Raw genomic sequence first — 18,162 nt, forward strand, 5'->3', positions numbered from 1 at the left:
CCAGCCCAGGGGAAGATCTAGAATGGAACACTGTTTCATAACATTTTTTCCATCTCTTAACTCATACCCACTTTTTTTTTTTTTAATATCCATCACTTCTCACAATCCCACTGTTTCCTTTTCTTCCTGAAATATATTTCAGGATTTCCATGAATACAAAAGTGAAAGTCACTGGGCAAGAGCATACCCACCACTGTCCCCAACTCGCCTACTTCCTTACTACTTCCAACTTCCATCAATGTATCATCTATGTGTAGACATGTCCTGTCAGGCCACAAGCATGAGATCTCTGGGAAGACAACTAACCATCTAACTACAAGTTAGACAGCATTAAAAGATGCACAGCTTAATATTTTTACCAGTCCTTTAGAGCTTCATAAAAAAAGTTCAAAATATTCCTACTTCCATTATTATTTTGACCGAACCCAGTAACTTAAGAATAGTATTTCTTCTGTTAAATGTAATGCTTCAAATACTGAAATTCCAAAATCCAAGATTCCTACAAGTATTATGAAAATATGTGAAAGTTTAGAAGACTGCAGCATCAAATATCAAAAGATCAAGCACTCAACAGCTGAAAGAACACACACATTAAAAAAAAAAATCAACAAAAAATGTTCCTTCAACAAACTTGGAAGAATGACTTCCTGAGATACAGCCTGGAGGACATGAAGACGACTATACAGATAAATTTTGAGAGCTTTATGCTCAAGGAAAGTCTGACAGATTGGGAAGGATTTAAATTCAGGCTAATTAAGAAAACCTGCAAAATTACAGATTTCCTTGTCACGATGTCTGCTCTGACACCAAAGTTGCAAAAATCAGGTTTCAGACAGGTCGTTGAGACAGCATGGGGACTCTCGTACTGCAGAAGATTGTATCCAGTCTTGTGATGACCAAGTGCTCAACTTCTGCACTCTCTGTAAAATTTATTGCTGAGAACTGCCCTGTAACAGACATTTCAAACACATTGTAAAAACTCAACTTTGGAAAGTGATTTCAAATGAACTTTTTGAGGAAGAGAGATGGCTAATTATTTTTCCCTAATGCACACTCTTATTTAAATCTGAAATTACTAATATGTATTAATAAAGTCCAAGCACAAAAACTTTGACATTTGTAGTTAGCATAGAATCTGCCATGCAACCCACAATTTTCAGAAACAAAGTGCTAATCTACACTTGGGTGTGATCACGTATGATCCAGCCTCAGATTTTCATTTCTCTCATTTCTATTGGTATGTGACACACTAATGTGTAACATCACGAATGTTGCAACATTGGTGCTTTGAATGTCCAAAAGGAAATAAACTCTTGAAAATGTATTTAAGAAGGGGTCTCTTGTTTGCAAAGGAACTGAATAAACTCCCCTTCACAGGAAGCTGTGCAATCAAAGCCATCTTCTGTAAAAGCAATAAGGAAGCAGGATATAACATTTCAAATTAATACCTAATATTATTTAGATTTTTGGAAAAAGGGGAAAGAATGTAGTCATCGAGTTAGACCCACAGTTTAATTGCCGTTTTTCAATCGAGTATTAGAATAAATTTCAAAAGATGGTATCCTCATAAAGTGTTTATTCTAAAACCATCTTTATTTCACCAAAACTGGTATTCCAAAGGGAATCAGAGGTTTTTAAAAAAAATACCACTAATGCCGTTTTCCTTCAGCTTTAATTATTTCTTTTTTATTTTTGTAAGTCAAATGAGTCAATATATTGGTATTCCTAAATCATCCATCTTGCATTTTGATGAGTTAGTCTACCATCATTGTTCTCAGTTATGAAATTTCAAAGTCTCTTTGGAATACTAATTTCATATTTATAGGTTTCAATTTTTTTATTCCATCCTATTTCCCTGAATTTTTTCTCAAGACAGTTGCTGATGTAAAATTTAATATAAAATATTTAGTCACAAAATAGTATTGCTTTTATGCACATTGTGGTAGGATTATTTTTTTTTTTCCAATAAAAACTATACCATCTTCCATAAAATCCTAAACATATTAAGAACTGTGATGCAGAACAAAATTACACAGGGTGAAACAGGTACCAGCACAACAGTGAGATTATATTACATCAAAAAATTTTAATGGTCCCAAATATATACTCAACAACTAAGCATACACTCAGGGGGGCAAAAAAAAAAAAAAAAAAAAAGACACAAAAGTGACCACATCTAGAATTCCACTCAATCTTTAATCAAGAAGGGACAAACAAATCCCCCACCTCCAAAAAAAATTCTGCAGTTTAAAGGGCAAAGGGAACAGATTAAAAAAAAAAGAGGAAACTTTATATTCGGCCCTCCCCCGTAGAGGTTTTTAAAACCTGTTGTAGCTTGACTAAAATGTTCAGAATGTACGATTTCAAAGGCAGGTCTCTTTTATACAAAGAAACTGCTGGCATTCTTAACTAGTGAAGAATTATGGCAAAACCCGCCTTTTCTTCAGAAGTCTCATACATGGTCCAAGAAAGCATATTCTGATTGTAGCAACTGACCAGCCAATCCAGAGTTCCACTAACAAAACTCCTGCCCTGTTGGCTTTTTTTGTTTTTGTTTTTTTTTTTGTTGTTGTTGTTTTTTTTTTGTTTTTGTTTTCCATTTCCTTCCCTGAGAAAAGGGCAATGTGTGGTCCAAGCTGGAGAGCTCAAAGGCATAAGTCTTTCCCCTAAATGAAGTATTTCCCCTTCTTCTGCTCCTTTGAATTGGCACTTGATTGGCAGAAATCCGTTTGTATAGGTTGATCTGTGTCACACACAGTAATTCACAAAAGATTGCTGCTTTGCTGTGGGTTTTTGTTTTTGGAAAAAATATCCTTCCCCCAACTGGTAATGTTCTTCAGCCGTTGCCATTATGATGACTCAAGCTTTGCTTTCTTTGACAAAGGTAAAGTTTCCTCTTTATCTTCATCTTCATCATCCTCTTCATCATCATCAGGATAATCTACAAGCCCAACGAGGCCTCCCTACAAAGACAGGCACAATTACTATAATTAAGAAAATGTTTGCACATCGATACTTCGCGTTTGTATTGGAAAATGATGTTTGCACAGAATATTGCCATAAGCATACTGATTCATGAAGTTTTGAATCAAATGAAGCAGAACAAAAATAAATCCTTCAGTATGAATGAAAATGACATTGTCTAAAAAATTTTTAAATTAATAAACCCAAAATGGGGTTTTACCTATGTAACTGGATAGAAACATGTCCAGTTGAAATTTAAGAAAATCCAAAAATCTACTCAGTTTTGCCAAGTGCCACAGAAGCTCCATCTGTAAAGATGTAAATTTTTTTTTCTACCAAGCATAGCTGACTGCATCAATGAGCAATCTGGAAGCACTTCAGAAACAAATACAGAATATTCTTCAATTTGAATTTTTGAATTATGATACTTTTAGAACACAGTCTGTCTTCACAAAAGCTAGTTTAAATGTGTAGTAACTTAAAGAATTTTTTGTATAATATAATTGAATGAGGTGTACAGGTTACAAAATTTAAACAACTTGGCAGCTGAAAATGAAAGTATATCTAGTAATATTAAAAACTCCCTTGTATTGCAAATAACCACAAATTTTAAGATTATGCGGCTCTGGACCCATGAAGAAGCGGCACGAACTTCTAAAACTTCCTCTAAGTACAGTATGTCACAATTTCTGAAGCTTAACCAGCATTTGACTACAATGGCAGCTACTGGTACTTTAGTTAAAGACCATATTACTTATTCAGGTGTCTAATGATAGACATCCAAAACAGAAAATTTCAACCAACTGTATACCAAAATACAACTCTATAAATAATTACACACATTCTGTACAGCCACATACAACATAACACTGAGTATACTACACGTAAAACAACCGGATCAGATAATTAATGAAAAACCCAATTTGAACACTGTTTCTAGTTTGCAACTGTGGCACATTATTATAAACAATGTACATTTTACTGAAAGAAGGTAGCTTATGCCTGAATCCACGAATGGTTTTTCAGTGCACTGCATATTCAGTGTAACCTGAACATTTTTCTTTTGCCACCACAACTTGAAGTTTTGGAGCCAGTACTGTATGCAACATGCTCCATACGTAAAGACTCCATTTCAGATTCAAGGAAATATACTGTCTGGGAGAGAACAAGCCTCCAGCAGAAATACAGAATAGACTGAACTAAATTCCAAGCCAATTCTATGCCTTTTAAAAAGCGCTTGACTAACTACTGTATTTTTTTCATAAATGAAGTAAATCTGCTTCCCCTTCCTCCAGAGAAGGATTTAGAGGAAGCGTCGCTTAGTTCTTCCATCAGCCAAACTCTTCTCGTTCAGATGTTTTCAACAGAAGGTAATCCAAACACAAACTCTTAAGCCATGTTCAACTGTAAGACAGAAAAAAACCTAAAACCCCATTTGCCTTTACCAGAAGGTTAGGTGAACAAGCAGTATGGTGGCATTAAAAAATAAGGATGAATTGGAGTTATTCCAAGGCTACCTGAGAACTGAGATACATACCGACCTTTCAGAAATGGAAACACTTGTTATGAAAGTAAATTCTCGTTATCTGAACTACGCTGTACCAACACTACCTTATCTGTCCCCCACTGCTGAGAAAACACTAGTCACTATTTCCCCGACTTAGTTTAAGTAGAGTTTTAGCCAAAAATCTGATAAAATCCAACCGCGTCCTAAAATGTATTTAAAAATGCTGGTTTTGGATATTCACTGCAAGTTATACTGACTCTTTTAAACAGGCTTTCTTCTTCTATTTCAATATATTCCAAACCAAAACTATACGTTATTTCAAAAGATAAAAAAGTCATGCTAGGATATTAAAAATTGTTTACATTTTGGCTTACGGCAACCAGCCCTCCATAATACAATTTATTTCTTTCATATGTGCCAGTTACCATTTTTAGTATTGTTCAGAATGATGTAACAGTAGAAATTCTCAGTGGGGGTGGTGGGACATCGTGGACTCTGGCAAAATTTGGCAATGTTTCCAAAGTACTTCTATATTTCTACCTGCCAAATACCCCTGTGCAATTTAACAAAAGTAAAGCGTTGTCTGTATTTCACAGTAAAGATTGCTGCAAACAGCAGCTAGTTGTATGCTTCATACTTTAAGAGTTTGGGCATTAAAACAGCTTTTATTTCTTCTTTTTATATACATGTCAGATCTCCTTAAAAATACTAAAGGCCAGACAAAAAGTACACACAAACTAGACAGTCCATTACTGCTTAACATGCCAGAATTCACACAAACTTGAGAGAGATGCTAAAGTGAATTCCTAGTCTGTAACAATGAAGTCAACCTATGTCCATTCAAAATTACCTTAGTTGTAATAGCTGCCATCTGAGATGTGCTTTTAGAAACTGATCCTGGAGATCCAGGGGACCCTGGGGATCCGGGAGACCCTGGGGATCCAGGCAGATTACTTGCAGATGACTGGCTGGTAAGGTTAGATTTTGTACCACTGGAAAAGGAAAGCTTGAAACTTGGGCTCTGACGACCTGAAAGGTTAGTTTTCAGAAGAACTTCCTTTTCTTCACTCTCTTTTACTGGAGAGAAAAAAATAAACAAAAAAATGCAAAAGTAAAGCAACATTATTGAGCGAAACATTTAATTACAAATCACTTTACTGTGTGGGAAAAGGCTTAATACTTTATGTACAACTTGGTAAAGGTAAGGCATCGTAGACTTTTTTTTTTCTTCATACTACTATACCACCTACCAGCTGTTGTCACTGGCCAGGAATGAACACTTTTATTCTACCAATGATATCACCTGAACATTTACATCAAAAAATTTTGAATTATAAACCTGAATAAAACACAGGAAAACGTGACTATCAGCTAAGATTGTCAGTCAAATGCTTGAAGAAATCACCAACAATATTTTGTATCACTCCGCTTTTAAAGACAACAAAATTTGTTTTGAAGAGGTGGTCCACCAACTTGGTGCCACAATTTCAAAATCTAAGAACTTCAGAATAAATACATGCAAACTCTTCATTGCAGTAGGACTAAAGAATACCAGTTATGGCTTCTGCATAAGCCATATGGCATTCTTCTTCTCATCACTTACATTTTTTCCTTTCCATGAATTTACTGATAGGGTCCATAATATCTTCATCATTTTTAGTTTTGTCAGAAGGGGGCACCACTGCCTCTCCATCTTCCATATCGTCTTCATCAGTATTAAACCACATTTCCTCCTCATCCTCCAGGGTTCTTGCATCCCTTCTGTATCTATGGTTTCTCAAAATGGAACGCATGCTGCAGAACAGTAAGTTTTAAAACTTTTGATTCAAAAAACAACTCATATTAATAATAAAACTTCTACTTGACATTTACAATGACAGCTTACAGATACAAATATTGTAGAGCAATAAAAATACCAGCAAATCATTCTGTAATGTGAATCTTTGTATTTTCAATGCAAATATCATTAAAAACTTTTCTTTATAAAGAATCAAATAAAGTACAATGCTGCTAATAGCACAGACTACTACATCTGTCCAAAATTCTATAGCTTACAACCACCACTATTAAAAGTAATTTTAATAAATGTCACTGAAGTGTTGCATTCAGACTTGGTTTAACAGTTTGCACTGGTAAATAAAAAGTTGTAAAACGAAGAGTTTAGAAACTATAGACTTCTTTTCTGAAAATACTTTGTAACTCGTCAGTATTTGGGGTTCAATGTGTTAAAGAAAAAAAAAACCCAACCCAAAATCTAACTCAAATATGACTCCAGTTTAAAACAGATACATTAGAAAGACACCTATCTCTTTCTGCCACATCCACCTGTTACAATTTTTGGTCACTATCAGTATTTTCCATTCTTCAGAGCCTTGGATACAAAGTACTACTTCTCCCTCCCCATTTGATCTATTATTAGTGTTGGTCTATCTCAGCTCCACCTTTCTTTTCTTTTTTCTCACAGAAGCAGTATTATGGCCTTGGAGGAGAGGGACAGTGATGTGCACCCTGAAGAAGAGGGGGAGGAGAAGCGGAAGAGAGATTAAAACCCCTCTTTTCATTGCTAGATGTTGATTCTAACAGTCAATTTCCAACAAAAGCATGAAACCCTTGACAAATTTCCTGTAACACTTGTTTAAAATTTACTGGCCACAATGTAAGCCTGAAATTTAATGTTTTTCATAAAGCTTCTGTTACTGGAATCAAAATGTTAATAATACAATCTGAGCTTATTCTATTTATAGAAAAAGTCTTGCATTACTGACTGCAGGAAAAAGCCAGAAGGGAAAAATTAGGAAATTACAAGGTATTAAGATGGAATGCTAAATGTACTTTTAAAAATAAATCTAATCCTGAATAATTTGCTTGCCAACACTATCATCTGGATCTATACATACTGCATCGTTTTACACTGCATTTAAATTCAAGTGCTGCTAATAGTGCAAAACTATTACTTAAGTGACACTCTTCTGAATACTTTTGTGGCCCATGTCAACAAAATTTTTGGCCTCCTTCCTTACTGAACTATTCTTTGCTAAAATGTGTAAACAGATTCTTGTTATTTTTGCATTTTATTATTTCTGGGTTTTCACTTAAGAAATTACATGGACTGTGACAGGGCTTGTGCAGCCATTATAAAAGATGTAGGAAGAAGGTAAAAACTGGGCTAGTTGAGCTACAAACATGCGGCACAGCCATACACAATCACTTAGCTCAACTTAAGCCAAGAAGAGACTAATGTTTTACTTCCTATACTGGATAGAAATTACTGAAGGAAGCGGCTAGGTGTTTTTTCCAACACATGCATTAATGTAAGAATCATAGGCTTGAATTTCACAGCTGTTTAAGTGATAAGCTTAGCTGACACAAGCCAAAATAATAACATCTCACCTGTAAAACATTAGTACTCAAAACTGCAGATCCCACACATACTCTTGAAAGTGCTTCAACATTTTACAACAAATCTACGATTATACTCTCATTTTAATTGTACAAGTCTCAAATTTAAATACTGGTTAAGAAATCTTGTAGCAGGAAATAATATAACTTAAAAGTCTGAAGTTTCAAGATGTCCTAGCATGACTAATCAGGATTAATTTTTTAATGTGTTTTCAAACTAATTCAAGACAACAGAACAAGAACAGATCTTGGTAACAATTCTTAAGAGTAACTCATCTATTCACACAAGCAGTCCATTTTGTTTGAATGCAACTACATGTAAAAGTAATACCATTTGCCAAAAATAAATGGAGTAAAAAGTCCTAAACTTCCTATTCTTATACACCCTAACCTTTTAACCTTAGGTAACTGTCCTGAGGAAGGGAACTTTTGCTTTGGCAAACAGAAGGAGTGATTCAAGTGTTACATCAGATTGTTTTTCACTCCATCAGCAAATCTAACAGTGACAAAAAAGCATCCTCTGAAAATTTCTTTGTACATTCTCTCTCAATCATTTTGGTAGAGCTTAAATATCTACTCCCACAACTAACTAAAATAAAAGGAAATCTGATGTGAATTTTTGAAGGAAAATTCCACAGAATGGTAATTCACAACAGAACAATCTTTCAAATCAAACAGTGGGAATCTGTTATTTAAGCAACTGAACTTCAGATACTTGACAGGCTTCCCGCCTCATTACAATAGTATACATAAGTTTAGGATATGACAACTTCATGTTATTACTGGGGGTCCAGCAACTAATATGTTAGCTGAAAGCTGATCAAGAGTTTGAAGCAACACATCTGGAAATCACACTATTAATCAAGTAAATTCAACAATGCCTGAGATGCAAGCAGGAGTCTAAATTATTTACTCTTCCCACTATCACACAACAACCCACCAATATTCCCAAAACAGAATTAAAGCACTGATATACTAATAAGAGCATTTAGTGCATTTTACCTGTCAAGTTTTGGATTATCTTGTCTTTCCCTTTGTTGCTCAAATCGTAGTTTCAGTCCTTTGAATGTCTGCACATAATCTACATCTTCCAGTGCCTTCCAGTAATTTTCAATTACATGAGCCGTTAACGATTTTATATCTTCCTATATGAACAAACAAACATAAAGTGACTTATTTTCATTCAAATGAATTTAATACAATATAAAAAGTAACTGAAATGAGAGATTATTTTTAAACATTCTGTAGGAAGCATCATATTAATTAGCTTATGTAAAAATGAGTATTATGCATATAAGTGTAGTTAAAAATCTAGAGCTTCAAATATTTGATTAGCGAAACAGGCATAATAGCAGCAATTTTCTAGCAATATCTCATTCAATACACATGAATAGAACCTAAAACCCTGGTATAAAAAATTTTATCAAAACCAATTCTAAAAGGTCTTTCCTACTGTAACTTACAAATATTTTTATATTGATAGATTAACTGATACCTGTTGTAATCAGTCAGTTAAATAATATGTTTACAAGATACAGACTTATCATTCATACTGTTTCTTTCCTTGCTACAAGTAAATTACTTATGTAAAAATAATTATTCAATGCATATTTTTCATCAGAAACTAACAACAAGTTTTTCCTTTGTGGCCATATAGTGCTGGTCAAGGTCCTTTACAAAAACCTCCCAACTGTTCTGCTACTTCAGTTTAGTGCTGTGGCTGCCCAAAGCCACTCTAGACAGCTGAGACTAGCACAGGTCTGCATCCTGCAGCAGGAAAATTGCTCCTGTGCATTGTTTGGCTTTCTTAGCACTGCTCAGCCCCTGGAATACACTGCAGAATAAACACCTGAATTACCATCTACTAAGGACAAGCAAAGCAACATAAATCTTAATACTCTGCTTATTTTCTTTTTTTGGTTATATGCTCAAAGGTCACCTCTTATGAATGGTAATACATCAGTAATAACAGAAGCACACATTTTTATTTGAGCTCTTTAAGAATAAACCTGAATGAAATAAAATTGCCAAAAATTATTTCCAGATACCAAGAAGTATTCTGGAAATGCAACTTGGGTATCTATGTGAAAAGGAGGATAAGAAAATAAAAGATGATTTATTTCCTCATAGCATGAACTGTAGAATCAGCACACAATCCCATGGAGTACTGAAAGACCACAGCACAAAAAGTGGTTAATCCACTTTTAATCCACTAGTTAATCCACCTATATGGATTAACTTTGTTCACAGCTTCAAAACCATTTTTAAATCAACTGTTCCATGATGATCACATCACTATGATAGCATAATTCAGGGTACAAGCAAAAAGAAAAGTCTTCTTGAACTACAAGATTAAACAATACAGTAATTATCTTCAGCATATAACAGCACTCACCACTCTGATAAATTCAAACATCTCTATTATGGCAGAGTTCATCAGATTATAACGGGAACCATTATTTAGAAATGCTTTGACCACAGGTTCAAACAAAAAACTTTTCATTATGTAACGGTTATAGAATTCATCCTTTAGTCCAATTATCTTCCTCTTGAAACGAAGGGCACCTGAAACAGAAGTGTTGTCACAAGAATTTTTAAATTTAAATGACAACAACCCAGAAATTACTCAGCATTAGTTAGGGCAATTTGCAATCTCAGCTTTTAAACAGCATTACATTATTAGGACCAGGTAATACATTCAGCTATTCACTGCTTCTCAACAGTCTTGACTATACCGCTGAAGATTACTTATCTATTTTATCATAAAGAAATCCTCCATCATAATTGTACAAGTGAAACCACCTCTGTTCACTGAAGAAATAGTATAATACCATTATAATAGTATAATACCATTCAAATGTAAGTTTGATTACATTTAATTAAATCCTATTTGATTAGGATGCAAACGATCTCATTTTAAAATTGGTGACATTTTCTTCACACACATAGTAAAGCAAAGACTTAATTTACATCCATTTTAAAGCTCTTTCTAAAACTCCAAAGCGTACACAAGCATGTGAATGTCCATGCATAAACAGAAAGTAGAGTATGATCTCACTATAAGGCAGCACATTTGGTTAGCAACTAGGTGTACATGAAAAAAGATTATTCAAGGATTATTCAAGGGTTCTAAAACCACACTCAGGTGACTCAGTTACAAATTCAAAAGGTACTTCTTATTGTATGGTACTGCTCAGTCAACATTAGGCTTTGTTCTACTCTATGTGCACAACAGAATCATAGAAAAAATCTCTTACTTGCCTCCAGAATTAAGTCACACTGCTTTGCTATTACTGTGCTGAGCATGGTCAAGAAACTATCAGAGTTTGAAGAGCAGCACACTGAACTTCTGTGCTGTTTAAAGCAGTCAGATAACTGTATGTCCAATTAAATACCTCTGATAATTTCTACTAAAAAAAAAATATTGAAACTTACAACGGTTCTCTTAGGATATTCAATATTGAGATACCATCTTTTCAATTCACCTCTACGTTGAGATTAAGAAAAAACCTTCTGCTTTTTAGAAAAAAGAGAGTGCAATGCACTGCAAAATTATTTACTAATACTAGCTGACATATCTATAAATTGGTATGACAAACACAGAGTATAATAGTAGAGTTTGTTTATTCAGTCACAAGTTGTCATGATCTGTGAACAGTTTTCTTCCAGCAGAATGAAGATATGCAACACTTCACAATCACAAAATACTAGCTTATTCTTTAGCTTTCAAACTTACACAATGCCAAGAAAGCGTGCTTTGAGGCCATGAGAACAAGTACCCTTCGCAGGATATCTTTGTTAATGATGTAGTTCTTTATGTGGTAAGTATGATGTTCTACACAGAAAGTCAGCAATTCCAGTATTAATGCCAAGAGTTGGGCTGTCTGAAAATCATCTATAATAAAAACAAAACCAAAATAATTAAACATATCTAGGATATTGCCTTCAGAAGCTAACTTCAAATATCCAACTGCAGTCTGGTAAACATTTCCAAGTTCTCGTATATTCCCACAGATAGCTTAGAGAACATGCTGGAGGGTATGTTTAGTCTTTAAAACAGAAATTGAACAAGCCTGTTATGGACTGAATATTTTCTATTTATACAGATATGGCAGGAAACTCTCTTAAACTATAGAAACCATTACATTTTGTCTGTCTTAAATCAGTGTTTGAAGGTTCAGAGAGTATAGAACTTAACACCAACATAAGCAATCAGGCTTATTTAACCAAATCTCATTATGATGTCCACATGTCTATATCATAAAATATTGCCCTATATACAGTACCTTGACTAAGTTTGTACCAAAAACGCCTTTTAACAAAAGTACTATGCAAGAAATCTCAGGCTCTTTTAATACTTCTAAGACATAATCATATCCGCATATACAGAAAAGTAACTCAAATCCTGCTTTTACGTAGACAAATAGATTAAATACACGTTAGATTTAATCTTTTTTAAAAGGTAATGCTACCTTTTTAAAAATATTGCCAGATTGTTGACCACTAAAGAACACAAGTATTTTAAATAGTAAAAAACTCACTTCCAATCTATCTGGAAGCCAGCTGAGATAAAACAGATTAATTTAACTAATCCCTTGGAAATCTATACAATAAATTCAAAAGTTTACAGAACATTTATGTATCATTTATGTACCTCCTTTTAAGTCTATTTTGGATGTGTTATAAAATTAATAAACAAACAGTACTGCTGCTAGTAGTCAGCAAGAACAGTTCCTTCATCACTGATCTCTGCTTTCTTAGTCTGATGTAGAACCAATACCCTCAAATTCAGCACAGTATTGCGATACACACCTTCTCAGGGGCAATTTTGCATCCTCTCTAGTAATCCCTGACCTTAAAAAACATTTACGCATCTTTACAAGTCTATGTCACTGAACAGCCCCATGAGTTACTAAAAAGTATACAAATATTTTAATTTTTGCTGAAGCAAAAGCTGCAGCAAGCACTTTTCACTTCTTAAATCAGATCTCTCTGCTGAATTTTATACTTTATATTTTATAAATTATTCAAATGACTAAATCATGAATCAACGTTTTACTTTGAACTACGTATCATAGTCTCAGATTCTCCTTAAGACAGAAAATGTCCTTTGACAGTTACTCCGTTTTAAACATTGACATTCAACAGCCTTGATGAGCCCAACATCCAGAGTGGCATTACCTTTGCTAGGCTTGTCCTCTGTAGTATTGGCCAATAAAGGGGCTGTCAGAACATGCATACAATGTTTGTAGAAGAAACCCAAGAACTCTGTCTTTTCTGTTTTCTAAAGAATAATAATAATAAAAAAAAATTATATATGTAACATATCACCAAATACTCTACAAAAAAACTGTAATTTCATTTGAAGGTATTTACTTACATTGGCAGTGGCAAGCATGTTTTCTGGATCAACTAAAGTACGAAGCAAACCCATGAGTAGCACTGCCCCTCCAAGTTCTGGATCTGTGTCACAAATCATGTGTTCTATAATGAGGTTAATGAGTAATATATCCTAACAGGAGGGGGGGGAAAAAAAAAGCAAAAAAATCAATTCTAATGCTACTCCCTTGCCCCAAATCTGAAATTATCTTCTAAAAGGGTCACCACCTGGTTAAAAATGACGTTCTATCAAAATCTTGTAAAATGTAAACAACTACCAAACAAAAACCCCCAAACTTAACAGAAACAAATTAACTTTACAGGCCAGTGACACATTCTGGTCAGTGGTTCAACAGTAAGAAGGCAAGCAGTGAAGAAGAATCTTTCAAAGCAACTAAAAATGGTTCTGAAATTAACAATCTAATGTAGAATCTAGTCTGAACTGAAACGTCGAAAGATAACGAGTACAGAGGCAGATACCTAACAGTCTCAAAATTCAACTGATTTCTGGAAGCGTTTTCAGAGTACAGAAGTTTTAATTTGTATCCCCCTTTAGAATACATACCAAGAGCTTTATTTCCGCAAACATAAACCAGTAAATTTTATAATGCTATTGAACTTACTAAGATTATTTTCACCTAAAAATAACCCCAACATGTATTTGCAGAAAATAAGAATAACGCATAAAAGTAGAAAATAACATTTACATTTAGGAATCCCTACACTAAAGTTGCTTGGTTACTACTGTCCCCCATAAAAGAGGGCAGCCGTCAGATTCAAGTGACTGGAACCACCAGCAATATTCCCTGTCCCAGCTGCCCCTTTCTTCCAGTACAGAAGTAGCAGCACCAGCAGCTTCCTGTTCTCTGGCATGTTTTTAGCAGATACAAGAAAAAACATTAACTATCTCCTCCATGGAAAAGGCAGAACGATGTTTTTTATCCACTGAATACCACTTTGAAATACCTTTCTCACTACTAGTTGTGTGCTAGCATTCTGTATTAATCAGCTACAGAAGACCTCTGGGAAATGTAAACCTCTGTCAGAAAGGGTTCTTAAACACTTAGGACCATAATTCCACTTTCAATGTGTGTGATAATAAACTGAACAGAGGTTTCTTACAAGTAAATTAAAAACACATGTACATGCTAAGATCAAAACTGAAATTTGTATTTCGCATTTTAAGGAGGCCATCGTTCAAAAACATTTTGTTTTGCTTGTAGGACAGCTGATGTTAACCAACATGGTGGTTTACGGTAACCTGTTTTACTTTACACACAGTGGAACAAGAATATGTAAACAGGCGAACACTCATCTCACCTGACTAGCAGAACTTTTAAAAACATAGTAGTTCAGAATCCTGTTACCATCATGACCATATTCCATACTTCTTCAGAACTAGGGCTCATGTCATGAATAGAGTTGTAAATACAAAACAGTAATTTCAAAAAAAAAAAAAAAAAATACACACATTTCTGGGGACCCTCTACTTACATCATCATTCTGCTGCGCTTCCTGCATGACAAACTCTCGTACCATGGATGGGTTGTATTCAACCAAATATGAGAATATATCAGTGGCTGCACTTCGTACTTGTGCATCATCCATACCCTGGAAAAGTCAAATAAAATCATTTATGTTTCCTTAAAAGAAAAGGCTTAAATGGAATGAAAAACAGAAAGCATATGGGTTTTAATTCCTACTTACAAGTCATACCTAACTATTACTAAAACTGTATTCTAAAACTGAATTGACTCTAACCTCTTCTTTGTACATTTGACAACTGTTGGGCAAAATAAATTTTATGGTTTCCCTGCCCTTTGGTCTATTTCCCTATTTTCTTTCTTAATTGTACACCAAGAAGCATGTAGAGATAGGAAAGCGAATGACAAAAGAAAAAAATATAAGAATGCCAGGGCACTTACCAATGTCATACTGTAACTGCTTTTAAAGTTTTACAAAAGTACGTTAAATGTTCTGAATCTCAAGCTAAGACAAGACAAATGAAGCAAACACTTCAGAAAACCATGTGACTGAAGTTTGGCATACTTACTTTTTAAAAAAACCTCTCTGGAGATAAACAAAATTGTTATCACAAATAAAATTGAGCTGACTTACCAATATGACTTCTAGTGCTGGCAGTATGCCCATATTTGACAAGGTTTTGAAAAATGCATCTCTGTTTTGAGGTTGCAGTGTTTGAGAAAATGCACAAAACTCTTTCAGAAAATTTACCTGAAATACAGGAATAATATACAGTTAGTAATTAAAAAAAAAAAGATGCACATATCACTTTGTACTAACTGTCCCTTTCATGTATATTTTACAGATTTCTTACCAATTCCTGTCTTTTCTCCTCATCTGTGGCTTCATCTGTTAGTTGTGCAAACAAGTCTGTCAGAAATTTTTCATCTTCCTACAAAGGCAAAACAATACCATTTGTTTATTTAACAAAAGGCATCCAAGTATAATATAAAGTTCTTCTAAACCATGCCTCCTGCAATTAAGAGAACATACGCTTGTGTACTGTAATTAATCATACCAGTATCAACTGTCTAATTCAATTTTCAAACAAATTAATATGAATCTTGTTTTTGAGCTTTTATCATGTTCAACATCACCCCACCCCCCAACACTTCATTCTCAGTTACAATGTATCTTGTATTGTCTTTTGGCTGTCCTTTTTCTATTTTCTACTGCCATTCTTATAATTTTATTTATGACTTCTTCTCTAACTTCCTTCCCCCTTGTCACATGCCCGTCCCCCTAAACCACACTACAATACCCTTGCTTCAACTATTTACATATTTTGATAAACATGAGCTCCCACTCAGCCCTACACACACATATATCTTTGGAATGTTATGAGATTTTTGCAGCAGAACTAAAGCAAGGACACGACGAAGGGAGAGCTGCGTAATAGCAGGAACAAGGTGAGATTCTTTCCCCCCAATGTTGTGAAAAGGGTGAATTCTAGAAACCAAATCAAAAGAACTGTTCCTATTATGTACAGCATTTATTGGGCATTCTGGCTGGCAGCAACCAAAAACCGTTATTTTTCATGCTGCTGTACCTTAGCAAAACTACAAACAGCAGCCAACACATTACAAATGTGTATTCAGACTGAAAGAAGCAGCAATACTTAGCTGCCCATAACCTTTACAGTCCTAACAACTAGAAGATTATTAAAACAGAAATAAACCTTCCCCCAATATTATACAGTAATAAGACAGCACTTGCTTGAAAAAGATACCTGTACATTAGATACGAATAGATTTTTTCAAAAAGCTGCCAGTGTTGTTTCTTGTGAAGTCAGTAACACCACGTGCAATACCCCTCCATCCCAAAACCACAGTGCTAGAAACCCAAGTTGCCTTGCTTATGTTTACACAGCATAAAGCAGAACCACTTCAGACACATCCACATAAACTTTCTTATATTGCAAATTATCTAGGTACCTCATCCAGGCTCACCCTGCAGCCTTGCCGAGAAAATGAGTACCTCAGTTCTGATAGCACACCATGCTAATGCAGCTATAATGCTGCCACAACCCAATCCAGGATCTCTACGTGGCACTGCACAACATAGATAAATCCAAAATAGGCTGGCATGAGCTACTACCCTACAAGGCATTTCATCACGCTACAAGGTAAACCCTATATTTAGGATATGCCACACCTTTCCTCTTGTTTGATACTGTGCTGTGCTTCTAACCTGACCCAACAGTCTAGTGATAATGAACAAAGAATGATTTCTGGACACAATTTCAGGTGCTATTTCTGTGACTGCTTCAAAATCAAAACAAAAAGAGATAGGAGAGACCTCATTTGAAGTTTACTGAAATTCACCGTGGAGGATCAAGCACTGGAAATGTAAAGTTTGACTTTCAGATTTCAACAGTCAAACATGTTCAAAACAACTATTAAGGTCTTTGATTTCAAGAAACATAACTTAATCTGTGATGAAAGAATACAAGGATGTTTGTCTACCTGCTATCCAGCTGTTACATGGCTTGATAAGTTTTCTATTCTAAAATTTAACTCATTAGACATTACAGGTAACGTAACTAACCCACAGCAGAGATACTGACATACTCGTTTACTGAAATAAAAAGAAAAAAACCAAAAACCCAGTTCTTTTGAAGAACATGCAAGTTATTCTCCATGATTTAAGAAAAGGCTAAGTAGTTTGCTTTCATTTCTCTTCTTGCTATTTTGATCAAGATGTAAAACTAATCTCATCTATCAAAACTTTTGAGAAGATGCATGCTTATCCCCAACTGGAAAGTATAACCTCTATTTCCATTCTTACTGTGAAATGAACTTTGCACCTCCTTTCATAATACCTGACAATAAGTGCAAGTCAATACCACAGAAATATCTCAGAATGATCACTGGGAAAAAGTAATGGAAATTTCAGCATTTAGATATGTCAGAGCCATGATTAGCGTGCTTCTGCATAAAAAGGTACACAGTATTACCCAAAGTATGAAACTATTTTTCTAAGTCAAAATGTGGAAGGAGAGAAGCAGACCCTGCACTGCTGGTGATAATACATGGGTCTTGTTTATGACCCACTACAGAGCCCCAGCGACAGAAGTGGCCAGGGAAGCTGCACCTCCAGCACTACATGGCAGAGCTCGGCAGGCAGGGCCTTGCTGGGCAGGACCCCAGCTCAGCTCTCTGATCAGATCCCGCCACACCCCTGCCTGGTTCAAGATGCGGCCATTCGCAGCGAAGGCCAAGCCACTCACCCTGTTACTGGGCTTGCAAACATTTGGGGCTTGTAGAGGGGACTTCCTAACATTGGGAAGCGATGAAGACTTCAGTGCTTACACTTAATGTTTCAGGAAGAATTTGCAGAAGTTCGGTATGTAACCATTTTTCAACCCTCCACATATATACTATAATACA

The 18,162-nt window shown here is 35.0% G+C and overlaps 1 protein-coding gene across 5 annotated transcripts in view; it reads right to left on the reverse strand.

Moving 5' to 3' along the window:
• Positions 1 to 2,066: 2,066 nt before the first annotated feature.
• PPP4R3A (protein phosphatase 4 regulatory subunit 3A) overlaps positions 2,067 to 18,162 on the reverse strand; it is a 45,519-nt gene continuing 29,423 nt past the window's right edge. For 4 of the 5 annotated variants that reach the window (XM_076345298.1, XM_076345297.1, XM_076345294.1 and 1 more), the window contains 11 exons: positions 15,588 to 15,665; positions 15,368 to 15,484; positions 14,744 to 14,860; positions 13,251 to 13,382; positions 13,052 to 13,154; positions 11,607 to 11,765; positions 10,266 to 10,435; positions 8,873 to 9,015; positions 6,075 to 6,265; positions 5,322 to 5,548; positions 2,067 to 2,963 (listed from right to left, as the gene is read on the reverse strand). In XM_076345298.1, the coding sequence (XP_076201413.1) occupies positions 2,850 to 2,963; positions 5,322 to 5,548; positions 6,075 to 6,265; positions 8,873 to 9,015; positions 10,266 to 10,435; positions 11,607 to 11,765; positions 13,052 to 13,154; positions 13,251 to 13,382; positions 14,744 to 14,860; positions 15,368 to 15,484; positions 15,588 to 15,665 (1,551 nt within the window). In that variant the 3' untranslated portion in view covers positions 2,067 to 2,849. The remainder of the gene's footprint in view (positions 2,964 to 5,321; positions 5,549 to 6,074; positions 6,266 to 8,872; positions 9,016 to 10,265; positions 10,436 to 11,606; positions 11,766 to 13,051; positions 13,155 to 13,250; positions 13,383 to 14,743; positions 14,861 to 15,367; positions 15,485 to 15,587; positions 15,666 to 18,162) is intronic. The other variant, XM_076345295.1, reaches the window with a different exon arrangement.

Source organism: Aptenodytes patagonicus, chromosome 7, assembly GCF_965638725.1.
Source record: "Aptenodytes patagonicus chromosome 7, bAptPat1.pri.cur, whole genome shotgun sequence".
Taxonomy (NCBI): Eukaryota; Metazoa; Chordata; class Aves; order Sphenisciformes; family Spheniscidae; genus Aptenodytes; species Aptenodytes patagonicus.